The following is a 24,098-nucleotide window of genomic DNA, read 5'->3' on the forward strand; positions in this document are numbered from 1 at the left end:
GATCAGCTTGTGGGCTCGTTTACCTTTCGCGTTCTCCACGGAAAACTGATTTCATTTCCAACGTTTTTATCCAAATTGATTTCAACAGACTAATTTTTTTTTAATTTTCAAACCCGTGTTTACACAAATTTAGACGAAAAATCGGATTTAAAAATTCGACGTAGATTTAGAATGACTCGATTTTGCATGTTCTCATCAGCACAGAAACACATCGAGAGGCAGCAAATCGGTGGTGGTGGTGGCGAGACACGCAGGGAAACGAGCAAGCATACGCGGCTGCCATTGCTCATTTCCATCCATTTCTCCGCTGAATGAAGAAGGTTGAAAAAAGGTTGTTGATTTGCAGTTGCAGTTTGCAAATTATTATTTTGCAAATTTAAATTTGCATAATTATACCAGCCCTGATAGACTAGGGATAAACTGTTGTGGTCGCAAGTGGGTAAATTCGCAGAGGTGGAATATTTTAGAACAACGAAGGATTTGGAATTTATGAAATAGGTAAATTAAGTTTGGCTTAATTTGTTTAGTTGAATCAATGAATACGGTAATGTTGAATTCGAATAATTATTCATTTACAGCTGTTGGGCTGAGTCGGAAATTTTGAGCTGGGAAGAAAATAAACAGCAAATTTGGAGAACAATTCTGAACAATTATGTCACATCACGGAGGTGGAGGGGCCAGATACTTCAAGACTGGAGGTATTATAATTCTAACTTAATTTTAAATGTTGAGTAGTTAACCATATAATATAAATTATTTAATTTAAAATTGTTTCGAAAGATGGGTACGGATCTTCTGGTTCAAAACGGTACCATTCTCCAAATGACGCGGGGGGCGGCCGTGGTGGGGGTGGAGGTCTAGGCTACGACGCTAAAAGGAGCCGTTCTGACACTTACGGTGGCAGCTATCACGTAAGGCGAAAATATACCTTCTGGTTCTTTCTATTGTTCTTCATTATTCTGTCACGTATAATTCATATTTTTTAAAAAAGGAGAAATGATAGATCTTTTCCATTTCCTTGCAAAAACGAGTTTTATTCATAAAAAGATGGCTGTAAATTGGTTATGATCCCAACACAACCCAATATTCCCTAGAACACGTAGCCTGATTTTATTTCACTTCCCCCACAAACTCCCCTCCCACTCCCACTTTCGATGTCAAATACCTACCATCGAAGTATGACCAAACAGCTCTCCAAATCCATCCAATGTCCACTTGGGTATATATAATATAAAAGTAGCCCTGGATGTTGTCTCATAAATCGAATCCAATCAATGAATGAAATGAATCTCTCTTCTACATGCTCTGTGTTGTAATGACCAGCCTTTCATGTCATAAAATGGCAAACTTTATACCGAAAATTTCCAGACGTCATCATCGTCGTCCTCTGCAAGATACAACGATTACGGCGGTGGTGGTGGTGCCCCCAGCAGTGGTTATGGGTTAAGCAACCGCTACAGCAGGATGCCAGGCTCCTCGTCAACGTCGTCATCATCATATTACGACTCTGGATTGAAATCTGCCTCCTCCAAATATGTTGACGATTACAGTAAGGGAAGGAGTGGTGGAGGAGGAGGAGGAGGTGGACTGATGAAGAGCTCCGTGAGAAGAATCCCCCCAGCCCCACAACTCTCTTCCTCCATTTCGGCATCAAAGATGCGACCACCATACGGATCGTCGTCATCCTCAAGACCACTCCCATTAATGAAACTCAATACAGTTTCAGGATCCAGCAGCAGCACTGGACTTGGTGGAGGATCCAGAGATAATTATGGAGGCTCGCGGTAATAATCATCTACATAAAACCTTCTCCTGATAAAAAAAATCACAGTTTTCCACAGTCCCTATTTTGCATAATAATTTGCAAAGAAAAATTCCACGAATAGCTGAAGGACAGATAATGAAGGAGAGTTGAAAAAGAATGTGAACATCAAGTTAATGTAGGACAGCTAATCTACCAGGACCCTGATCTGCTACACAAGTAATGATACCTACGTGCGTGCGTGAAAATTTGATGATGACGATGACCAACTAAACTAATCATTCAATTCGAGGAAGGAAGAACCCCAAAAAAATTCTGAGTCGAATCATAGTCCAATTTAGGTTTTGGTCCCAAATTCCTTATAGTACAAGTGTTTTTTAGTAGCGTTTATAAATAGGTCGATTAAAAAATGGGTAATTTATTACACTCTCTAATATGACTTTATTTTTCACTTCGTGAAACCCAAATAGACTTAGGACAGCCCCTCCAGAGCATCATTCATCATCCAGCTACTTGTACTCGTCATCATCATCGTCATCTTTACACCGGAAACCGGAAGCTAAACGGCCGACCCGTCCTACGATTACTGGGGTTCTTCGAAATCCGTATGGACCAGTTTCTTACTCTTCAACTAAAAGTTATTCATCTGGAAATGGTGGGGCGGCGTCAGCATTTAAGCGTGGCACGATTAGGGCTGCTGCCTCGGTGACGAGCAAGATACGACGAAGGGCTATTCCGTCATACGAAGATAGAAAGTAAGCAATAAGCAAAAATGCTTTTCATTATTAGTCACGTAATCAAGTTGATACCGTTAACTAATATTAATTTTAAATATTTGTCAGGAAACGGATCGAGTCGTACTCCAACTCCCGCAGAGATTTGGATCGAACTAATCGAACAGAGAAACATAAAGTTGCAGAGTCCTCCTCAAAGAACAATAAGGACTCACCCGACATAATTACTGAAGGAGGAGATGCCATTAAGAAGGAAGTCAAATTACCCGATGGTGAAGTAGGCGTCGTGCTGGACGAAGTTGGCGGCGACTCCGACTCGGACGAAGGAGGAGAGAAGGATGAATCAGGCACCAGTCCAGGAAAAGCTGTTAAGGGCGATACACATGATGAGTCGATGGACGTGGAAACTGGTGAAGGAGGATCGGCTGAAGGGAAAGATAAAAGTGAGTGTGGGGAAGACAAGGAGGGCAGCACGCATGACCATGACCACGATGAGAGTAAAGGAAAGGATAGACGAAGGTCGTCTTACGACAGGGAGTCGTCCCCCTCAAGCAGAGCCTTGTTAAAGATGTACTGTAAATATTGTGATGTTCGACACGTTACTTTTAGGGTAAATATCTATATTATGTGTCAGATTTTGATTTGCCTGGTTTCTGAGCTGTATTTTGTGATTGTCGTGTGTTACAGGAGTACAGCCACCATCTCCGATCATTTCCACATATTCGAGCCATGAACAACGCCGTTACGGATATGAGGAAGATGCTGTCCAAGGTACGCACACAACAAAGAGATGAACAACGACGTATTGAGAAGGAGGAGAAAGTCGAACTCTCGGACACCACAAGTTATTGTCGAGTATGTGAGCTAAATTTCCGAACAGACCCCAAAGAACACGAGGCTAACGAACTTCACAATGTAAGCACGATTTACAACTAAAACTAACAAGTAATGATAATATAAATTTAATTCAAATGTTTGTTGTAAATTGTAGGAAATTAAAACACTGATTTACAAACGGTGTGAAATTTGCGACATTGATTTCCGAATTTGGAAAGTTTATCTGTATCACATGGCTGCTTTGGAACATGTCAAGGTAAGCATTTAAAATTCTTTGAGACTTGAGATTAAAGATGTTGGCAAGCTTTTTCATTATTTATTTGGGTTGATTTTAATATTAGAGGGTGGCAATGAAGGAATTAAAGGATGCGGAAGGAAAAGTCGATGGAGTAAAAGGCACAAATTTGACACAGGAAGAACTTGGTACATAACAATTGCTATTTTCTTTAAATACACTGTCAGCCGTGTTTCAATTTATGTACAATAACATTTCCGTATTGTTTGTTAGGTGCGGATTTGGTCGAAGTTAGAACCGTATTTTTCTGTAATGCTTGTGTTCGCTACTTACCCATCAAAGGTGATATAGATGAAGCCAAAGAACGACACTGTATGACTCTGACCCACGTCAAAGGGGTAGAAGAGTTCCATCAGAGAGAAAAAAAGATAGCAGAACGACAACGAATTCGGATGGAACGGGAAGAAAGAGACAAGGAGCGACGCCTGAAGGAGAAGGCTAAAGAAGAAAGTAAAGCATCCGCAGAAGGTACGGCTGCTACAACTACGACGACAACGGACGAAGTTCCAGAAGGGACAGGAGAAGAAGAGATGGACGAGTCAGGAGGGAATATCGAGATTAAGAAAGAAGTTGGTGAAGAAGTGGAGGCGAGTGTTATTTCGGTAGAAATATTTTAAGTGTAGAATAGTTTAATTAGCAAACTCTCGTGCTCTGTCTCTGTCAGAGTTCCTAACGTTAATGCTTTTGTTTAGAAAATGGAAAGTACCACCTTTGATACTACCCTTGGTGATGACGTTGAACAGCCGGAAGTCCCAGCCGGTGAGGAAGAAGAAGACGAAGAAGAACAGGACGTCGACGAGGACGAGATTGAACTTCATGCTGGAGATCTCCCCGACGATGAGGAGAATGATCAAGAAGATGAGGACGATAATGATAAGAGTTCCACTTGGAATCGAAGGACCCGTTCGGCTAAGCTTGCCAATTAGATTTAATAAGTAATTTATCCATCTGTCAAGTAAGAGATTCTAATGATCTAAAGATTTCAGATTCAAAATAGAAACACAACTATTTCTAAGTAGTATGTAGGTATGTAAGTTACCACTTATTGGTCTATTAATTGGCAATTATATCCATATCATCACAGCTTATAGTTTACGCTCATCCTACTAACTTTTCCATTGGCTTTTTAGTGCTAGAGTTATATTTATAATTTGATTTGATTCATTTGATCAGAAATCATAACTAAAGATTATAACAAAATACATCATCATTACTTATGCATCATCACGTTGTATTACATATGTTCTATACTATGTTTTTAATATTTGAATTGTTATTTTCTCATAGTTAGTTAAAGAAATAAAGTCATCACTTGAACGATTTGTTGAGAAAGGGAAATTGTTTTTTAATTAATCAAATAATTCATTTACCACACAAAATTTAGCCAGATATTGGAATAAGTATCGAATTAGAATATGAGGAATCAATAAAAGTAATACAACAAAAGTAATTATTGGGTCGGGTTGATTGAATAATACACTTAAAATGGAAATCATAATTGAATCACCTGCTAAATTATTACGCATTACAGAAAGTTAAAACTGGGCTCGTGGAAATTTTTGAAGGGGTTTGTTTAATCAGTCATAAATTATAGGCAAAATAATGTAGTTTTTTCTTCTACACAGTTCTCTTTCGACGAATCCGAATCTAAAAGTATTTTCACGCGTTTTTCTTCATGATAATGAATGTTTTACACTGTTTCGTTATCCACATTTCCAATTCCCGCAGAGTACATAGATTATCACTCAATAGATTGTAGCTACATATAATTACAAGTAGTAGTAGTGGTAGTAGTATCACCACTAGTTAATTACATTATCATCATCGCTACTTAATAAATTAGTATTTCATCGTTTCATCGTAAATACACTAAAATCGGTAGCACAAATAATTTACACTCGACTCTCGTTTTTTTTTATCTTCACCAGACTATTACCATACAATAGCTATATCCATGCATGCATGCACACGCACTTGAAAAAGTCAGTTTTATTTTACAATTTTTGTTACAATTCCTACGTTTTACTCGATCTCGATTTCCAATTACGGCGACGGCAACGACGACGAATTGATTAAAACTCATGATCTAAAATATTTATTAATAGACTAATAATAATTTTGATTAAACTCTGTCCCCGAGGTTATTCCGGCAGAGGTTTCAGTTCCTTTATTTGTTTGATGAGGTATGCCTTCTCATCGTTAAACTGCTCATCTTCGGATCTGGAACAGAATAGAAAAGAATAATTGTCAAAACAATTTAACCACGAATTTACAATGATTATTTATTGCACAAACCTGTCTTCATGAAATTTTGTTAAAAATCTGCAAAGTAAATGGAAAATTAGAAAATGACGCTTTGAAATACACAAACTTTTGCATGCTTATTTAGATATTTTAAAGATAAAAGTTGAAAATACGAACTCTATCAGTTTTTCTTGATTGCGAAGTAGGATGTCCAATATTGGCTTTGGTTTGTTGGGATTGGCAACAAATACCTATCGAAAGTCATTACGTTGAGATATGAAATAATTGTATGTATGAAATTTAGACCCACCTTAAACACATGAAAGGCTTCAAACTGAATATTTCTCGACTTTTCCTTCAGCATATTCATCATAAGCTTCAAGTTATCGGGATTGGAAATGTATCGGGTCATCACCTTTGGAAACATGTCAGACACAAATAAAAACCATATAAATCCTCCAGGGTCTACTAACTAAAATTAGTTTGTGGTACTAACGGTGAAGTTGTGCCGGTCAAGGAGCAACTCGCCAAGTAACTTCAAACTTTGTCGACCTGAAAATGAAGTAAAATATAAAAATAAAAGAAACCAACCAAAGGGTTGAAGGGATATAACATTCGATTCCTTACGAGTCACATAATTTTCCGAGTTTAGGAGTTGCTGATAATGGTTAAAAACCTTGTCATAGTTGGCTTCGAGAAACTCTGCACTCAATAATTTATGCCGAGTGAGCAACTCCTGGAAAAGCAAAAAGAACGCGACACGATAAGAAAGTACCCCCATTATGATATCATAAATAGTTAATGACCCTACTTTGAAGGTTGAAAAGGCATCTGACGCTATATCAAATGTGGACACTTCCACATAATTGAAGAATTTATAAAAATCCTCGGAATACACGATGATTTTCGCCAACGCTTCGTATCTAAAAAACACATTAAAAAATGTCACATTCCCCGAACCTTCACAGTTCAAGTCGAAGTGGGAATTTACTACAAGTCATCTTCCTCACTCTACTACTTTTCCCTCACCGGCAGCAATTTTTACATAAATTGTTAACTCCACGTTTGTTTAATTAAATATGGAGGGGGAGGAGTCGTATTCTGATGACGACGACTTTGTCTCAACGCAGAGGAAGAGACCCAAATTGGTTGAGAAGAAAAAGAGAGTGAAAGTGGTGAAAGCCGGTCCATCTACTTCTGCTTCTGCTGCTACAAAACCGTTAGTTTTTTGTTTTCTCTCCCCCTGCCACTATTTCTCACTTAATATTTACTTAATATTTTTATTTTGTGTCGTTACAGTGCAACGATTGAGACACCCGCCCCTGCTCCTCCCAAACATCTGAAGGTGGAGACGACGAGAGCGGAAGGTTGTGCAGAAGGAGAATTAAATCCACGTGGGATGGAGGATCACGACAAGAGAAAGTCAGTCACCCCTACCAGTACTGCTCGGGAGGATCAGGATTTTCAACCTGTTTCGTGGGAATTCGTTCCGAGAGTGGAGGAAATGAAGGTGGACGAGGAGGAAAAGAGACCCATTAGGGATGGGAGAGGAATTTTTGTTCGTAATGGGGAATTGGCAGAAGAGTTCCAAATAAAGACCACAGGTGTGTCCGATTCGAAAATTGGCAAAATAAGTAAAGGCAAGTTAATTAGATCTGAGTATGATAAGATCTCACAGCATATGACAATGTTATTATTATTATGCTATATAGATGAAGGGGTCGATAAGATCAGAAAGACTATTCTGCGGTTAGTTGGTCTGGCTCCGGATGCAGCCATCTCTCCTGACCTCCCTTTGTTTGAAGCGTCCCCCGAACCAACCTTTACACCCGAAGAGCAGGGATTGACTGCCGGACAGAGGGAGGCTCTCTTTAAGGAGATTTTTGGAAGATGTGGTCGTGTTGAAGTGGATGATAAGCCGGGATGGTTTCTAATTATTCACAAGGCCCCCACCACCGGGATAATACATCTTTGCTTGGAAAATTTGAGGAAGAATGCGAACGCTACCGTTTATTCGGCTTATAGGCTGTGTACAGAACCTAGTAAGCATATCTCATGTTGAGTTTTTGTATAATTTGTGATGTGCATTTAAATAATTCATATAATAATTGCAGAGTGCTACCAGTATTCGAATACTCTTGCAAATGAAGTACTTCCTAAGTGTCCCATGCATCAGCCCGAACCGATTTACACCGTGATGAAAGTGACTGATTACAAACGGAGGGACGTGCTGGTTCAACTTCATTTGAGAATGACCCACTCTGTGGGGTTAAATGCATCCGAACAGAAGAAAGATGAAGAGACTGAATTGCTGCTGTGTAGCAGATCTTATGGTTCTCAGGCATGGATAGAATACTCTGAGAGTCGAATTTCAACACTCGCAACTAAGGGACTCAAAGGCAAGGCCAACAAGGACGAGGATGATAAAAATCGTCCGATTCCCAAGTCCATCTCACGCTACCATTTCGCCAACGAGGAGGAAGCTCTCAAGAAGTTGTCATTTGAATCAGTGAGTGAATTTGACTCGGAATCGTACAATATTGAGTATTGAGTTGTCATTTCATCATTATTATTATGTATTTCTAGACGATCGGTATGTTTATGAAACTCGCTCCTGGAACACAACCTATCATCAATCTCGACGACCTCATCCCACTCTGTTACGGGATGGAGAGTGAGATCGATGCACGTCTCAAGGAGTGGGGTATGGAGCTCAAAATTCGTCGTCACTTGACACCGGAAGAGAGGGTGGAGGTCAAGTACCCGTTCCAAGGAGAGTACTTTCTCACCACCACCGTCATAACCACTCCCACCAGAACCACCTGCATCACTACCGCAACAGCAGCAGCAGCACTACAACTACCGGCGAAAGGGAAGACGTTTTTGTAAGCCGTCATGTCTCGAGACATGCACTATTTTGGATGGAGTAACACTCCCGATTTCAAGTCCCGTTTAAATGGATCAGGGACTGATGGTGCTCGGGAGTATAAGCGCATAACGGAAGCAAGGGTCTATCCACCGGGAATTAACCTTTAGGATCCCAGTCCACGAATGTCATGGAATTTATTAAATTTTCACTTAAATCCCATGTACACAAGTGTCATGGAATTTGTAAAACATCCCACAAATCCCAAGTCCACGAATATCATGGAATTTTGAAATTTGACCCTGTGTCCCAGATACATGAATATCATGGATACGCGACAAAATGCGTTGAATCCCGTATACACAAATACGTGTATTTTCAAAAAATTACAAATTTGGCGACCGTGGAAACATTGCATGAAATTGAAGGGTTTTGATATGGCGCCCGAGTTAGGGCTTATGGAATCGTGATGGTTGTCCGTCTGTCTGTCTGTCCGTGAACAGGCTAGAGCCAAAACGACTGACCCGATTCACATGAAATTTTTAGTATATGCAAATTGGACAAAGTTAGAAACGAGTTCGCAGATGGGGAAATTGGTCAAGTGGTTGACCGGTGGGGGTCGTCTGAGTGGATGGGGTACTATACACTAAAATTTCAAAATTGTCATAGAAAGCTGAAATTTGGTATAGAGCTTGCTAATGGCTTCTATTGAAAGAATATGAAGTAAAATTGCAAAATCTTACCGAGGGGACCCTATGGGTGACCCATGCCGGTTTTAAGACATTGTCGTAAAAATATAAAAATCGGCATAGGATACTGAATGGGTTCTCATGAAAGTATATGAAGTTCAAAGTGGTCAATGTGTAACCTTAGTGACTCTAGAGGGTGACCCATACTGGTTTTAAAAGTTGCTATTTTCAGCTGGAATTTGGGATAGGGGCTAAAAATGACTTCTGAATAGCAAATAAAACTTTGGAAGATTTGAAAGAAGCAAGACACAGTGGTCCTGGTAGTCAAGGAAGGATTTGTAAATACTCCACAAAATAACAAATATTCTGCACACATTCGACCATTCCCAACACGGGGTGTGGTAATCGCAGTCCGGTCAATTCGGACAAAAATTTAGGAGCGGTCCGTCCTTGACTAAGGACATTGTATAATTGCAGACAATGTAGGTTTGTGGCTATTTTTGAAAATCGGTATGGGTCATCTCCCTCCTCCACCCCATATTGTCCCTCTGGTTAAATATTTTTAGATTTCCCCTCCGAGTCTTTCATTACACGCCATTAGCACTCAATGTGCTGAATTTCAGCTTTCTAGCGATATTTTCAAGTTTGGTGTCGATTCCACCCACCTATCTATATGACCTCACTCGACAGATTTGGCTCACTTGCGAACTCGATTATTTTTGGCACCTGCAAAATTTGAAGGCAAACCGTTTTGGGTGTATGGTATCGGTGGACCGAAAGACAGACATGGCAAATACATAAGGCCTCACTGGGATAAAAATTTCTGGTTCGGGCTATGCGAAGCTGTACTAATAGGTTTTTCACCACGGTAATAGTATATGTATATGGGAAGTAGTTTTTGTGGATTATCATTGCATGTGATAATACAAATATATTCCGTTGGTTTTTTCTTGAAAATAAAATTCGGGTCAGTGTGGTCGAAAAAGATTCAGCAGCTTGGGTGCGTGAGGACAGATAGCTGACAATTATTTGGGCCTTAAAGGGCATTTAATTGAAGATTAATTAGGGACTTAGTGATACGATTTTTCGTGACAACAATTTTGAAATGGGATCCTAAAGGTTAAGGCTCCAAACACTCCCTGTTACCTACTCGCCAACTGTGATGATCCTGATGATGATAAGAAGAAGAAGAAGAACATCAAGACAAAGACGATTGAAGCTAAAATGATAATTGCTGGCTACATTGCATACTTGTTAGGATTCCATAATCCTATTGTTCCTAGATTTTTGCCATGCTACTCTACTAATAAGTGTGTCTCTTTAAGTCTTGTTGATTCTACTTCATGGGGTGAGATTTGTGACTTCGTTAAGTTATTCTGGGGTATCGAACCAATGTTGGGGACATTTGTGGGAAATTAATTTGTTTATGTTTTGTATATTTATCTGAATATGAAATAAATCATACCTCGCACATTCTCGAAGCATGGTGCCACAATTCAGAGCAATGTCTTGATGTTCGTACCTACAAAAAAAGAAAAGAGTCAATCACCACACTTAATTTAATAGAAACGAAATACGATACTAAATGGAACAAGAACAAGATCTCTTTGATGATGACATTCTCTCCCCTAATTTGATGCGACGTGAACACGGAAACGATATAAATTTTCCATTAGGCACACGGAAACGAATGCTCTTTGTTCTTAGAACCAAACAATAAACTTAAGATACGACGATATGGGATCTATCTCTCTCTCTCCCTCGGGTAGTAGCATTTCTGTAGACATACCCTGAAATGAGGGTGAATAGAATCTCAGGTTTCGTGCACATATATTCCACCGTAGGTGAACGGGCACCAATATGTCTTCTCAGAATATTATTGAATATTTGGGCAACATCTTTCTTCCCCTATGAAACAGAAATATAGTCATGAATAATTATGTACATACATCTTCATACGTACTTTTGATATTTTTTAACCCACCTCAAATTCAACTTTAGACAAGTTGTTGATGAGTAAAAGGAGCAAATTGCTGTTGTAAAGCTCCTGGGAAAGTTGCTGTTGATGAAAATCAAAAGAAACAAAAATGCACGTCTTAAAATTTTCATTTTGGGCGACAATAAGTATTTAAATGCGGTTCAAGTCTTACGGCAACCAAAATCTCAGTCTGTTGTTCCGTATCGGCCGATCCGAACAGAATCCCTTTAACGTTCGTCAACTGTTTTGAAACTTCTTCTTGAGCCTTTTCTGCCTTTTTATCACCACGCTCCAACGCAGTGACGGCTTCTTTCAATGCCTTCACCACCTCGGCCGGGTTCTTCTGTGATTTTCCAAACAACGGCATCTTAAGCATCGTGTTAGCCGACTATCTTGATGTCGTGTGGTGCCGTTTTTTAGCAGTGTTTTCGCCCACGCAGGGAGATTTCAGCGTACAAAGTTAAGTTATTAACCACCTGCTTCGTCTCTCTCTCCACCACCACCACTTTTCCTGCAAATAATGAATTCTGTTAGATGTTTACTTAATACTAAACCAATTTACGATAATTATTTCATTCCATGGCATAAAACTCTAATTGGATACACGAGGAGAGATAGAAAACCATGATAGATATTCCATCCAGCCAGAATATAATATCGACATTTATGGACTTTAACACCAATCCAACCACGGATTGAAGGTCGACTCAAACTAAATATAATAGTGCCTTGTTGTTGTTAGGATAAAGAAAATTGCAGTATCATCGTTAAATCTCTAAGCTAACTTGTTCTATATTGGACTAACCAACTCTCTCTCTATCTTTCATTCTTATGAATAACTCGACTAAATAGTTGATTTTAGTAAATGCCTGGCGATACGATGCGTTGTTGTTGTTTCATGCACCTACTTAATACATAGTTCAGTATTTAATATTGACTAACTGCCACGGGGGTTCTATCTATTAACTGGTTAATGTATGCATGACATTTAAATAATAAATATGTCTGTAATAATTACCCACATCCTCACTAAAGTTCATTAAAGGTACTGAAAATGAGTTGAGAGATAACTGGAGGAATTGTACAACTTGTGATAAATGAGTGACGGGGATCAAGTGACAAATGCAATAACAATGACAAGATGACTCATAAACAATGAACACAAATACTCGTAAATTGTGATTCGGAAATTTTTGAATTTTCTAAATTTTCCTAATATAATTACATGGTCTATGATTTTGTAAATAATAAATAACCAACATAAAATAAAACGTTAATGAGTTGCAGATTATGAAAATAAAATTTGATGGTATACTACACGTGAAAATTTCATGCACATTTCAGAGTGAAATGTATGTAAAGCCAAAAATTGATTGTCGATACCGTTAGTAAACAAATTAAATTGATAAATTTACATAATACTTACGTATTAGATCCAACTCCAATCCTTTAGTTTTTCGAATCCCACCAATTTATCACCGACAATTTTTCAAACTTCACTTATCTTCAGAATTAGAACACCTTGGTCAACCTTGTGCAAAACGAAGTTCACAATTTAAGAGCAAAATCCCATCTGCCACAAGTGCCAATACAGAAATCAATAAACAAATCGAGACACAACTACGACCACTCCTCACTTTTAGTAGAATTGTTTCAAATATCGTTTCCCATCTGTTTGTGTCGTCCAATTTCCGATAAGTACTTTAAATCGCGACACTTTATAATCAAAAACTAAATTTACGTGCTTTCTCCCAAAACTAAACCAAATCCACACCCCACTCAAACTGAAGTGAAAATCTGACTTTCTTCCCCCTTTTACGGCACACCCTACTTTAAAAATTTAGGTCAATTTACAACTTTAAAATAAACCAATTTCACTATCCAGAATTGTGAAATGTTGGTAAATATTTCCGAAAAGGAGAAACTGGCCCGTCTGACTTACAAGTCTGCGATGAGATATAAACTTGCACTGTTCGAAGGAGCGAGCGGTTGGAAAAATCCTCCACTTTATGACCCAGCGTAGCTGACGAAATTATATGAAAGAATTAAAATTGCGATAAATTTTGGAATTTTCAATCAATTTTTGATTGATTTTTCATCCTCAAAAAGTAATTGATTCGGTAGAATGTTGCAGTAAGATGCGTGGAAAACTGAGAATTATCACATTACCCCGAACGCTGGTATTTGGAAAGATAAGCTTCCTGGTATTTCATATTACATAATGAATAGACTTATCATGAAACGAAACATTAATAAAGTTGATCGAAATGATAAGTATTGACAGGAATTGAAGATAACACGATTACACAGCATTTAACGCACTAATTATAAATATTACACACTATTTTTCTATTTACTTTCGGAGCAAAAATGTCACAAAAACTTTTGCATGAAATGACACACTGTTGAAAATTGAACAAAATGATTGCAAAACAAAAGCATTTAGAAGTCTAATGACTCAGAGATTATTGATTAAAAAACATTGCGACTACGATATTGCTCGATTCGGTCAGTCCAATTTCTACTGTTAAATAACGGAACGGTTTACTAACGCAGTGAAATATTTGGCAAGACGAAATCCTGCTTTTTCTGTCAAAATTAACCCTTCCAAAAAAATCGGGTATAAATTTGTATCAAATCAAACAGCACAACAACGTGTAAGTATGTATGGTATGCATCTATTATTGCTATTTTTTAAAAATTAGCAATGCGTATGTCTTTAGTATGGAAAATTCCTATCACCAGTTTTACACGTTTTGCAAAAAGCCAAAATTATAACCAAATTTTCAAAATCAAACTCACCTTTGTCTCACCCGAGGAGATCAGATTCTTTGAAATCTCTACAATCAGCAAACTGAATCCTGCTTCCTTCCTTCCTACATCTACATCTACATCTACCCAAAATCAAGTCTTCCTTAATACAAATACTCACAAAAAATTCGGACTCTTCTTAATGAAGAAAGGATATATGTAATCTGTACTCAGGTACTTCTTCATCTTACCAGAAACTTGTAGCAACACCACTAACACTTAAACATATTGGACACAAAGATCAGTTCATTGTTCCGGCTATGTAACTTTTTTTATGATGGTTTGCAGTAACAGCACAACCTCGCTGAGATTTTATGGAGTTTTTAGTTGTTGATTTTATACACTAGAAGAACAAGCCCCATAAATCATGTAACCGTGTAGAGACCGAGGAAAAGACGACATCATCAACAACATCAAGCAAAACTTGTATTATATTATATCCATATCTGTCTATTCAGCAATACCCGTCGACTTTCTGCATGCATTCCGCTGTTTCTTCTACTTCAGATAAGAAGTGCAATCCGACCTAATACGCAAATTATGAGAGCATAAAGCACAAAGACGGGATAATAAGGACGCTAATGGTTGAACATGACACCACCACCGGTCCGACGACGAGGTTGACGACGACGCCGGCGTCATGTTTCTTCCTAGGCACTTAAAACAACGGATTTGTTTTGTCTTGGGAAGAAATATAAATACAATAATAATCATAATGATATTACAGAATAAAAACATTTATAGTGTAGCTCGATTTATTTAACCGAATAATTTCATAAGCAATTATTCTGCATACTTCGTTACATGGAACACAATGAATAATAATATTTCTGCAGAAATTCGCATTATGTAAAAGCCCTAGTTTTACTGCGTATCGTAATAATACCGATTTGGACAATAGTAATTTAATTATTATGCAATGCAACTATTTACAGTTTATTATTACAATTGCAGACTTGGGTTGACTTAAATTTTGGATGTATTCACCAACCAACCAACCAAATAACCAAGTCAAGATATATATTTAATGTATGACTGATTATGATAACATGTGATGTGGGATACGCACGAAGATAAGGCCAGATATCGGTTTAGCTTAACTATTGGACTATTGGATTCTCGATGATAAAAATATTAAGAATTACACGTGTGCAGAAATTGTATTGGGATAATATTATTATTATTTTCATCGGAATTGTAAAAAGTAAAGAAATGGGGAAATTGAGATTGCTGATTGCTTTATCCTTAGTTTTACTTATTGCTACGATTGATACTACTTTGTCAAATAAATCGAGTAAATCTTCCAATTCGCCGACACTGCCGCTGTTATATCTCGCAAAAAATGTGACCAATTGTAAAATAGATTCTCCAGAGCTATTTTTCTGGAGTGTTGCCCAACCTGCATTAGCTGTCCTGAATGAGGGCAAGTACAATTATCTAACTGCATTCATGGAATAAGATTGTCATTTACATATTTTCATTCCAGTCGGCAAAGTATTACAAAAATATTTAATAATTGCAGAAATTAACTAATCAAAAATATTGCTCCGGAAAGAGTTTGCAATCTGAATTGCCAATCTCCGTTTAAACTTAAACGAATCTGTCCACATTTTAATGTTAAAAATATTTCAATTTTAATTTAGAAATTGAAATTTTTTTGCATACATACCTTACAAAAATCTATAAAAGTTACTAACAAAACCTTAATTATTACTACATAATTATGTAGAGACGCACGGGTTTTTTGGCATCCTCATGGACAAACTGGAAGAAGTCTCCAACTCTGACGATGATACTTTGGACGAAGAAAAACTCGAAGAGCAATGGCTCTACATTATGGAAACTATTCAAAACAGCTTAGAAAATGGATTTAACCGACTAAAAATGTCGTGGGCATTATTGGTCGCTGTATCTGACACGGTTCCACTTCCATGGGAGGTCACCGCCCAAAAACTCGTCGTCAGAGAGCTGATCAACGAGCTCGAGTTCAACTACGTCATGATGGGCGCCGTGGTCAAAGCTGGCGTCAAAGAAATTGTGGGGACCTTGCAGAAACGAGTTGTTCAGGGTAGAAAGAAAATTTTTGACAAGCTCAAAATCTCAACTTTTTTCGAAAAATTATAATTTAAAAAAATATTTCAGTAATTCAACAACTAGAAAAATACGTCGACCAGTTAACCAAAGATGGGGAAGATGTCCACGAAATGAAACTTTTACATAAAATGGAGCAAAGTTTTGAGCTCGTGAGTTGAAAAAAATGGTTAACTTTTGGTATAATATTTTTATAAAGTATTAATTTTTTTAAGATGAATTCCACCGATTTCATCGCCAAATTAATGCGTCGTATCGTCAACCGAGCAATTACAGCTTCCATTCCGGCATCATCACAAGCAAATAAACCACCCGTGATGAAGGTCTTCTTTTCGCCCATGATGGAACAGACGGCCATCGTATTTGAAGCTTATCGACAAAGGGGTCACATTTACGCCAAGACGTTTTGGAACGAAATTTCCGTCATTATGAGAAAGGACATGGAATCATCCAGTCCGAGAGATTTGTCATCATTTTTACACCATTTAAACTCAAATAATGATCTTTTCGTGGAAAATGTATTTGCAATTTTGGTATCTGCGATTCCGATTGCGAAATAAAATAATTTTGAGCAAAATGTTAAAAATAACTAGATGTAAAGGCAGGATGCATAAAACAAAAAAATCTGTCAAGTCAATTTACAAGTTTTTAATAAACTTTAAGATTTGACGATAGATACATTAAAATCACAATAAATCCATTACTGCCAATCATTTTATAAAGATTCCACAAAATACTACGCATTTAACAAAGTTCATTAATTTCCTACCCGATCTTGTCACATTATCCAGACTTTAGCAAGCACAAAAGATATCGTAATCAAGCAAGACAAAGGTTTTTACACCTTTACTCATACATTCACATGATGTTTTTTTCTGCATGCATACCACTTTTACAGGACTTTTACATACTGTGTCTCCCCGCATCGTACATACATATATTTCCATTTTTCTCTATTTACCAACATCCCCGTGTATGTACGTACAAACGTAATACTTATGCATTGCCTGGCCAGATTCTATTCTCCCTGTTAAGCAAATACTACCATACAAAATGAATGCTGTAGTATCTGCAACTCTTTATTACACACGAGAGAGACTACACAACCCAGCTAAAACCTTAATAAAATAAAAAAAAGACTTGTTGTTACCCAGCCTAAAAAGCTTAGCTTAAAGCAGAAGAGAGACCAACATAGTACATAAAATATCAACCCTATCTATCTCCTACAATATCCTATTCTAATCCTAAATATCAGTAATAATAGCATTTCCTCCCTCATCCTCAACGCATATTATCGTCAATCGTCGTCATCAACATTACAGTAAAGTTAATAAGCTAAAACTCTATAAAAAAAATTATACATATGTATAAAACTGCAGCACTACAACAGCTCCTCATTAATTATTTAGTTTGGTGAGTCTTTAATTTTGTACGTATTTAATATCTATTTTACTTCTTCTCCTTGTTCTTCTTCCTGATTTACTTACTTGCTTATTGCGCAAGATAACTGCATGGTTCGCAGGCAGGTGTGAATCCGTAAAAGTTTTGTTACACGGCGAAGAAATATAAGATTTTTTAATATTCTTTTTTATATGTGCAGTTTAATAACTGTTTTATTTTATATTTGCCTTAAATGAAACGTACCCCATATTTATAACGCATTGTTCATTGTGTTTTTAAGTGAACGTAGAGTGATTTGATTTGACAGGAAAATTGTGTCGTGTCGTGATTGTCGTTATGTTGAATTGAAATTCAATTTTAGGTCAAGCTTTACCAACCGCACAACAAATACTAATGTGAATGGTGGTAAATGGTAAATGGTAAAAGAGTTGTCAGAGTCAGTTACTCGGCAAAAGTGACCACAAGAATAGTTCTCAGAATAAACATTGTTTTACTAAGAATTTGTTTTTTATTATTTGTTGTGTCGGGTGAAAGTTATTCCTTTGTTTCCATTTCATTAAAGAAATTTTGCGTGGGTAGTGGTGGTGAAAAGTGGGATGTTTTATAGTTTCCGTGGATTGGCATGACTCCAATTTGTGTAGTTTGTTGTTCAATTTTTGGTTTAGTTTGATAATTTTTTAAGAAATTAGTTAGAGTTTTGTGTCAATTATAACATTTTCGTAGCCTTAATATATCTACACACGATTTGTCAGGTTTGGAATGATTGGTGGAAAAAAAGTAAATTCACACATTGTGATTATAGTAAAATCTCCGCTATGAAGAATCCTGTATGAAAAAAATTAGTTTCCGAAACGATTAAAAGTCCGTGATTTCGTTGCAGGTACACATTAAAATTTAAAGTAAAAGTCAGTCATATAAAATATGTATGCAAATAGTATTCGCATTTCCTCTCACGTATCCGACATTGGTTTACTTGCTTTGCTGTGTGCAAGTAATGCATTTATGTATAATGCATTTGCCAGTTAACTAATTGCAGGATGGATGATGACGCTTAAAATGGTGGTGATACTTAAAATGCTTAAATGCTTTATGTATGTACGTATATGTACATAAACCATGTATGTAAAATTGTGACGATTCGTCACTACTGACAAGACTTGTAAGAGTTGAAGGCATTCATTGAATTGACCATTGAACGGGGTTGTAACTCACATCAGAGCAATTAGTCATCCACTTTCTTCTCTGCTGCTGATTATTAACTAACTAAACAGCACAACAAATAATAAGTGACACAGTCAGCCTGTTAAATGCAGAGTAAACTTGTGCATAACTAAATAACTACGTACAACTTGCACAAGCGTACGTATTAACTGAATTTAGTTGACTAATCATCCATCCATTTCCCATCGCTCGATAAATTCGTAGTAAATAAGTGATAAATATATCTTGAAGGCTTCTTTTATCTATCAATTTGGTTAAGTTAAGTGATAAGACAAGACAACATACTTGGGCGGACAGATTTTATATCATTATAATTATCAAGTGGAGACGACGAAGGGCGTTAGCATTTAGCAGCTTGTTATTTCAGTGGTGGTGCGTGTTTTTAGAAAATATAGTGAATAAAATTCGAAAATTTGTATTTAGAGATTTCTGCCTGTTTTAAAGCATTGTCAAAAGTTTAATGTGTAAACTTTCACTTTGTTCCAGACCCTGATTGATTTATACAAATTGTGTAAACGGCGTTGAACGGTGCAAAAATGGTGGATCGATTAGGTACGTAAATAGATTAAACTTTACATATTTTCTGCAAATGTATTGAAAGATATTTAAATGGTGAATTTTTCTCCTTCAAATAGTAAATAGTGAAGCAAACTCTAGGAGGATATTAGCTGTTGAGAGCTGTTTCGGCAGTTCGGGCCAGGTAAATATTTTTTTTGTAAAGTGTTACATGAAAATTATGACGAATTTTATAATTACGTTGCTAATTACGTCAATTTTAGCCACTTTCCGTCCCAGGAAGAGTACTTGTGGGTGAAGGAATACTTACCAAAATGTGTAGGAAAAAGGTAATGGCGATACTAAAATAATATTAACAAAGTTTTTATTTCATATGAATAATGTGTATGAATATTGATTTATTGTTTTAGCCAAAGCCGAGACAATTTTTCCTATTTAACGACATCTTAGTTTATGGGAACATTGTAATTAATAAAACAAAGGTAATTAAATATCAGATTCTTTATAATCACAATTTTGGAAAAATTCATTAAACCCCTGAATTTTAATTTTTTCTAGTATAATAAACAACACATTATTCCTCTCGAGCAAGTAAAACTGCAATCTTTGGATGATGACGGTTGTAAGTAGTACATTACACATTTACATGATTCATTCATTTCTAAAATCCAGTAAACAACTCGCTTTAATTAACTCACTTGATCATTTTTAGTACTAAAAAATGGCTGGATTTTACGCACTGCGACTAAAAGTTTTGCCGTCTATGCTGCCACTCCCACTGAAAAATCCGAATGGATGGCGCACATTCAACGCTGCGTTAGTGACTTGCTAAAGAAAAGTGGGAAGAAGGCGATTGAAACGCATGCCGCAGTTTGGGTACAGTAAAATTGAAATAATTTACATAATTTACTCTATCCTGAGACGAATTATAGCGTTGAATGTTTGGTGTCAAAATGCAGGTGCCAGACTCTGACGCTCCCACCTGCCAGATTTGCAGGACCCAGTTCACCCTCCTTAATAGAAGGGTAATTTATACATACTATTTAAATTCGCCACATTTTTTACAGAAAAATCTTCACTTTTTCTCAAGAAACATCCTAATTTTCCTCCTAATTATCATTGCAGCACCACTGTCGAAAGTGTGGAAACGTAGTTTGTGGTTCATGTTCCAAGGGACGCCATCTTCTCCCCTCTCAGTCCAAAAAGCCACTCCGCGTTTGCGACCCATGTGCCGAAATATTGACCGGAAAGAGAGGCAGTGTCAACAATCAGTGTCAAAACGACTCTTCCGGAGAGGACGATTCTGACGATGAGGAAGAAAACCCCTCATGGAACTCGGCCCCACCACAATTCTATCATGGAAATCATAAAATCTAAACTGGACTAATTTGTGAATGTGCATCCGCATCGTAGCGTGACTATTTACATATATTTGTGTATGTATAAAATAATATGCACATATTTCGTGCTATTGTTTGTGTTGGACAATAATTCTGTAAAGTTACCTGCTGTACTTTTTTGTATCATCAACCTGTCAAACAAATTGGGCTTCTTCAGATCCTCTCTACATATTGTACGTGGAACCGTTTTGTATTCAATTACTTGGACAGAACTGAAAAATAAAATGTGAGTGAAAGTGCTTAATAACAGAGTGAAAGTTAAGTAAAAGTAAATAGGAAGTTTTGCTAATCGTGTGTGTGACAATATTCTTATCACAATAATTAATTATGCGTATCTACATATTTCGTTGAAGAGTTCAAAGTTTAAAAGAATTCACGTTTTCTAACATTTGCATACATATAAATATACATAAAATGACGTAAAAAAAGAAGAGACCAAACCTGACTTGCTAATAATTCGTGTTTAAACAAAACAAAATTTACCTGCTCAATAGTGCCTAAAAAAATACGACAAATGACAACTACATACATACATGCGACCACCCACCAACACCACGTTTCAAAGATGCCGATAATCTAAATATTTAATAGTTCGTATGTACAGAATTAGCATTAAGTAAATAAGTAATGTATGCATAATATAAAAAATGGTCTGAATTTTGAAAAGTCTTCTCTTGGATAGTCGACAGTAACGGAATGTCTTGAAAAGTCTGATAGGTTTACATACATACACAATTATATTAAATATATGTAGCTTCTGATTGTTATTGCTAAAAAATGTTACTAATGCTATAAAATTATTTCTTGCCCGGATTGTTACTGCACAAACTTTTAGTCTAATTTTGAAATGAACCAACAAGTTTTGCTATAACTTGGACCAATAATAATTAAGAATGGTCTCAAACTTATGGACGTTTCGCATATTTCTGTTTGTTCATCAAATGAAATAAACTACTAAAATTTCGAAAATGTTAACATTTTAAAATTCTTTTTTAATTCGTCTCATATTTTCTTCATTATTATCGTAAAAAAACATTAACATTTTGCACTCCACATTATTCTCAGGTACTAATCAATACATTAATAGAAGAGTATTTGCCTTATCATTATAAAATATATGTCTCGATTCCTCCCATCTTTTCGATAACGTTTTCTAAACACCCCTCAGTAAAACAGTCCTTGTACCCCTCAATCTTCAAATAGGTGAGACACATTGAATCACAAATTGCATGTAAGGATAAATCTGTCATGAATCCGTGTGCAGTTTCCTGAAAAAACCAGTTCAAGCTAGAAACATTTAAGACTAAATTTGCATTAATGCTTAAATTATTTTAACACACGTAATAAATACAGTCACAATTTTTTAAGATCAATCTCCCAATCGTCGGACATCTCGTGATTCCTAAAATTATCCCGAAATCTGTTATGTGGCCGAGTTCAAGTTCGAGTATTTTCAGACCTGCCATGAATTATAAATATACAAGTCAAGTAAAAATTCTGTCATTAAAAAATTGTATTTAATTACTAACGCTTCATCCCTCCGATCCACGGATGTGTCCTCAAGTGATCGATATCCTTGTCATCAATAGCATCCAGGACTTCCTCCTCCAATCTAAACTCTGGAATTCCACACAATCCCGAGTCAATCGGAAGGGAACTGACGCCATAGAATTTGTGAAAACAGACTCGAAGCTCCATCAAGTTTGAAAGATGAATAAAAACGAGTCGCAATATCGAATTGTCAATCTGCATTGGTAAAGAAATATGTTATGCAATGTTTAATTATAAAATTTTAACAGAAAAATAATTACATTATTCATTTTGAGCGATCTCAGAGCGTAGAAATGTGAATAAATCATGGTTAAAGTCGCCGGAACGTATTTTCCTTTCGAGTCATAAATCTCCAAATCATTCAAACCCTGATTTAACTTTAGTCCCTTCACGGAACACGTGCACAGCGGAAGCTGGTCCTCCTCGTCGGGCAAACTCATCACAAACAGTTCCAAATTTCTCGCCGTACTCGTCATCAAGGGTCCCTCATACCCAATCAGGCTCAACTTGGTCAAGTTATCTAACGGTTGGATCGGATGGAATTGCGCCGCCGTGACCCCGTCGGTAAAAGTTAATGTAAGCTCTCGCAGAGTGTCCTTCAACTTGGCCAAGAATCCGTTCAAGTCGTGACTCTCGAGCGAATTTGTAAGCACGAGATGCACATATTTCAGGGGAAAATGCTTCCCCGAGAGAATCTTCACCTCGGGTGGGGTCACGGACAAGTGATTTATGTGGAGATAGGTCACCCTCGGGTGTATTAAAGCCTCTGAAGTTATCAAATTGAAAAAAGTTCGAGCCCTCTGTTCCAAAAAAGGGGCGAAAAATAACCTTTCCAAAGTTTCCTGTGGGGCGAGCAATATTTGAAAAATGTTTTCCATCCAAATTCTTTGATGGTGGCGAGACTCCAAATCATAACTTGAGTCGTAAATAAATAGAAATTTCAATTTTGAAAATATTTCCGGATTGTCGCCCAACAATGTGGATTGTTCCGTTAAGAAGGACGCCTTCCCGTTGAGACAGAGTTCTTCGAGAGAGGTCAGTTTCGAGAAGACGGCTTCCGCCCAAGTCGTCGAGTACTCGGAATGGTAGGAAAGGTCGAGGGATTTTATCCCGGTGCAGAATTTCGTAAAGAAATTGACCACGGGGATGCTTTCCAGGTCGACTTCGTTGCTGATGTCGAATGTGTTGCAGAATTGGGGGAGATTTGTCAGGGAGAGGAGTTGGGTGAATTGGTGGACGGATTTGAAACTGATTTTGCATCTCTTGAGCAGAAATGGGGTCGCCTCAAAACACCACGAAGTGCATATGAGACGACATTTCTTCAAGTTATAGACGGACAAGTGGTCGAAAATTTTTTCTAAAATCTGAACACATTTACATTATAAATTAACAACTTTTTTTGCAATGAAAATGTATGAATAAACTTACATATGGGATGTCCAACGGATTTAATTCCGGACACTGATAAAAGCTTTGACTCATTATTATCTATGTATAATTTCAATTATTTACGTATTTATAGGAATACTTTTCCATCAATAAATTACGATTCAACAAATAAACTGTGTTTTTTTATTTCTCTGAAACAGTGCCAACTTTGGAAATGATACGACGAGTCACAATATTTTCAGTGGAGAAAACTATGCAAATTCAGTTTCGTACAAGTTCGTAAACTAATTTTAGAATGACTCGCTCGTACTCT

The 24,098-nt window shown here is 37.0% G+C and overlaps 6 protein-coding genes across 17 annotated transcripts; 4 read left to right on the forward strand and 2 right to left on the reverse strand.

Moving 5' to 3' along the window:
- The first annotated feature begins 127 nt into the window (after window positions 1–127).
- Window positions 128–5,131, forward strand: LOC110851638 (DNA ligase 1). 2 transcript variants are annotated; one of them, XM_022099491.2, is made up of 11 exons: window positions 128–498; window positions 579–698; window positions 781–911; window positions 1,369–1,784; window positions 2,233–2,517; window positions 2,605–3,106; window positions 3,184–3,411; window positions 3,488–3,589; window positions 3,675–3,756; window positions 3,842–4,230; window positions 4,321–5,131. In XM_022099491.2, exons 2-11 carry the CDS (start codon window positions 653–655, stop codon window positions 4,552–4,554), a joined length of 2,415 nt encoding a protein of 804 aa, XP_021955183.1. In that variant the 5' UTR covers window positions 128–498; window positions 579–652; the 3' UTR covers window positions 4,555–5,131. The 2 variants fall into 2 exon arrangements, with proteins under 2 accessions (XP_021955183.1, XP_021955184.1); XM_022099492.2 differs by having other exon boundaries at window positions 279–498; window positions 3,842–4,215.
- Window positions 4,956–13,382, reverse strand: LOC110851640 (protein Mo25). Its single transcript, XM_022099493.2, has 12 exons — window positions 12,832–13,382; window positions 11,578–11,916; window positions 11,412–11,486; window positions 11,217–11,335; window positions 10,893–10,949; window positions 6,684–6,795; window positions 6,500–6,608; window positions 6,369–6,424; window positions 6,183–6,287; window positions 6,050–6,123; window positions 5,924–5,950; window positions 4,956–5,848 (listed from the first exon to the last, which is right to left on the reverse strand). The coding sequence occupies exons 2-12, from the start codon at window positions 11,779–11,781 to the stop codon at window positions 5,770–5,772; spliced, it is 1,017 nt and encodes a 338-aa protein (XP_021955185.1). The 5' UTR covers window positions 11,782–11,916; window positions 12,832–13,382; the 3' UTR covers window positions 4,956–5,769.
- LOC118436243 lies at window positions 6,867–10,909 on the forward strand. Of its 8 annotated transcripts, none has more exons than XR_004835306.1 (6): window positions 6,867–7,091; window positions 7,172–7,512; window positions 7,585–7,914; window positions 7,987–8,381; window positions 8,459–8,925; window positions 10,553–10,909. XR_004835306.1 is itself a non-coding variant. In XM_035853877.1 (6 exons), the coding sequence occupies exons 1-6, from the start codon at window positions 6,952–6,954 to the stop codon at window positions 10,653–10,655; spliced, it is 1,614 nt and encodes a 537-aa protein (XP_035709770.1). In that variant the 5' UTR covers window positions 6,867–6,951; the 3' UTR covers window positions 10,656–10,909. The 8 variants fall into 8 exon arrangements, 2 of the variants coding, with proteins under 2 accessions (XP_035709770.1, XP_035709771.1); XR_004835308.1 differs by having other exon boundaries at window positions 8,459–8,881; window positions 10,547–10,909; XR_004835305.1 differs by having other exon boundaries at window positions 8,459–8,881.
- A 1,909-nt stretch (window positions 13,383–15,291) lies between the features above and the next one.
- On the forward strand, window positions 15,292–17,017 carry LOC110851641. 2 transcript variants are annotated; one of them, XM_022099495.2, is made up of 4 exons: window positions 15,292–15,420; window positions 15,946–16,284; window positions 16,359–16,459; window positions 16,523–17,017. In XM_022099495.2, the coding sequence occupies exons 1-4, from the start codon at window positions 15,339–15,341 to the stop codon at window positions 16,865–16,867; spliced, it is 867 nt and encodes a 288-aa protein (XP_021955187.1). In that variant the 5' UTR covers window positions 15,292–15,338; the 3' UTR covers window positions 16,868–17,017. The 2 variants fall into 2 exon arrangements, with proteins under 2 accessions (XP_021955187.1, XP_021955186.1); XM_022099494.2 differs by having other exon boundaries at window positions 15,309–15,639.
- A 372-nt stretch (window positions 17,018–17,389) lies between these two features.
- On the forward strand, window positions 17,390–21,814 carry LOC110851642 (pleckstrin homology domain-containing family F member 2). Of its 3 annotated transcripts, none has more exons than XM_022099498.2 (9): window positions 17,390–17,720; window positions 19,416–19,481; window positions 19,565–19,629; window positions 19,709–19,774; window positions 19,856–19,927; window positions 20,004–20,067; window positions 20,158–20,321; window positions 20,405–20,470; window positions 20,571–21,814. In XM_022099498.2, exons 2-9 carry the CDS (start codon window positions 19,466–19,468, stop codon window positions 20,820–20,822), a joined length of 765 nt encoding a protein of 254 aa, XP_021955190.1. In that variant the 5' UTR covers window positions 17,390–17,720; window positions 19,416–19,465; the 3' UTR covers window positions 20,823–21,814. The 3 variants fall into 3 exon arrangements, with proteins under 3 accessions (XP_021955190.1, XP_021955191.1, XP_021955189.1); XM_022099499.2 differs by lacking the exon at window positions 17,390–17,720 and adding an exon at window positions 17,848–18,588; XM_022099497.2 differs by lacking the exon at window positions 17,390–17,720 and adding an exon at window positions 18,846–19,301.
- Window positions 21,815–21,816: 2 nt separating this feature from the next.
- Window positions 21,817–24,098, reverse strand: LOC110851643. The gene is made up of 5 exons (XM_022099500.2): window positions 23,825–24,098; window positions 22,657–23,760; window positions 22,375–22,591; window positions 22,186–22,304; window positions 21,817–22,113 (listed from the first exon to the last, which is right to left on the reverse strand). Exons 1-5 carry the CDS (start codon window positions 23,876–23,878, stop codon window positions 21,952–21,954), a joined length of 1,656 nt encoding a protein of 551 aa, XP_021955192.2. The 5' UTR covers window positions 23,879–24,098; the 3' UTR covers window positions 21,817–21,951.

This window comes from Folsomia candida, unplaced genomic scaffold, assembly GCF_002217175.1.
Source record: "Folsomia candida strain VU population unplaced genomic scaffold, ASM221717v1 Fcan01_Sc007, whole genome shotgun sequence".
Taxonomy (NCBI): Eukaryota; Metazoa; Arthropoda; class Collembola; order Entomobryomorpha; family Isotomidae; genus Folsomia; species Folsomia candida.

Excerpts from the sequence above, each read along its gene's own strand:
- LOC110851638 (XM_022099491.2), top strand. The coding sequence starts at position 653 with ATGTCACATCACGGAGGTGGAGGGGCCAGATACTTCAAGACTGGAG. Across the intron at positions 3,107-3,183 it reads TTCGACACGTTACTTTTAGG|GAGTACAGCCACCATCTCCG; the intron begins GTAAATATCTAT and ends CGTGTGTTACAG. Across the intron at positions 4,231-4,320 it reads TGGAGGCGAGTGTTATTTCG|AAAATGGAAAGTACCACCTT; the intron begins GTAGAAATATTT and ends GCTTTTGTTTAG.
- LOC118436243 (XM_035853877.1), top strand. The coding sequence starts at position 6,952 with ATGGAGGGGGAGGAGTCGTATTCTGATGACGACGACTTTGTCTCAACG. Across the intron at positions 7,092-7,171 it reads GCTTCTGCTGCTACAAAACC|TGCAACGATTGAGACACCCG; the intron begins GTTAGTTTTTTG and ends GTGTCGTTACAG. Across the intron at positions 8,382-8,458 it reads AGAAGTTGTCATTTGAATCA|ACGATCGGTATGTTTATGAA; the intron begins GTGAGTGAATTT and ends ATGTATTTCTAG.
- LOC110851640 (XM_022099493.2), bottom strand. The coding sequence starts at position 11,781 with ATGCTTAAGATGCCGTTGTTTGGAAAATCACAGAAGAACCCGGCCGAG. Across the intron at positions 6,124-6,182 it reads AAGCCTTTCATGTGTTTAAG|GTATTTGTTGCCAATCCCAA; the intron begins GTGGGTCTAAAT and ends GACTTTCGATAG. Across the intron at positions 5,849-5,923 it reads ACAAAATTTCATGAAGACAG|ATCCGAAGATGAGCAGTTTA; the intron begins GTTTGTGCAATA and ends ATTCTGTTCCAG.
- LOC110851641 (XM_022099494.2), top strand. The coding sequence starts at position 15,339 with ATGATAAAAATATTAAGAATTACACGTGTGCAGAAATTGTATTGGGAT. Across the intron at positions 16,285-16,358 it reads GCAGAAACGAGTTGTTCAGG|TAATTCAACAACTAGAAAAA; the intron begins GTAGAAAGAAAA and ends AAAATATTTCAG. Across the intron at positions 16,460-16,522 it reads TGGAGCAAAGTTTTGAGCTC|ATGAATTCCACCGATTTCAT; the intron begins GTGAGTTGAAAA and ends AATTTTTTTAAG.
- LOC110851642 (XM_022099498.2), top strand. Across the intron at positions 19,928-20,003 it reads TTGTAATTAATAAAACAAAG|TATAATAAACAACACATTAT; the intron begins GTAATTAAATAT and ends AATTTTTTCTAG. Across the intron at positions 20,068-20,157 it reads ATCTTTGGATGATGACGGTT|TACTAAAAAATGGCTGGATT; the intron begins GTAAGTAGTACA and ends GATCATTTTTAG.
- LOC110851643 (XM_022099500.2), bottom strand. The coding sequence starts at position 23,878 with ATGAGTCAAAGCTTTTATCAGTGTCCGGAATTAAATCCGTTGGACATC. Across the intron at positions 22,305-22,374 it reads GTGGATCGGAGGGATGAAGC|GTCTGAAAATACTCGAACTT; the intron begins GTTAGTAATTAA and ends AATTCATGGCAG. Across the intron at positions 22,114-22,185 it reads ATTGTGACTGTATTTATTAC|GAAACTGCACACGGATTCAT; the intron begins GTGTGTTAAAAT and ends TGGTTTTTTCAG.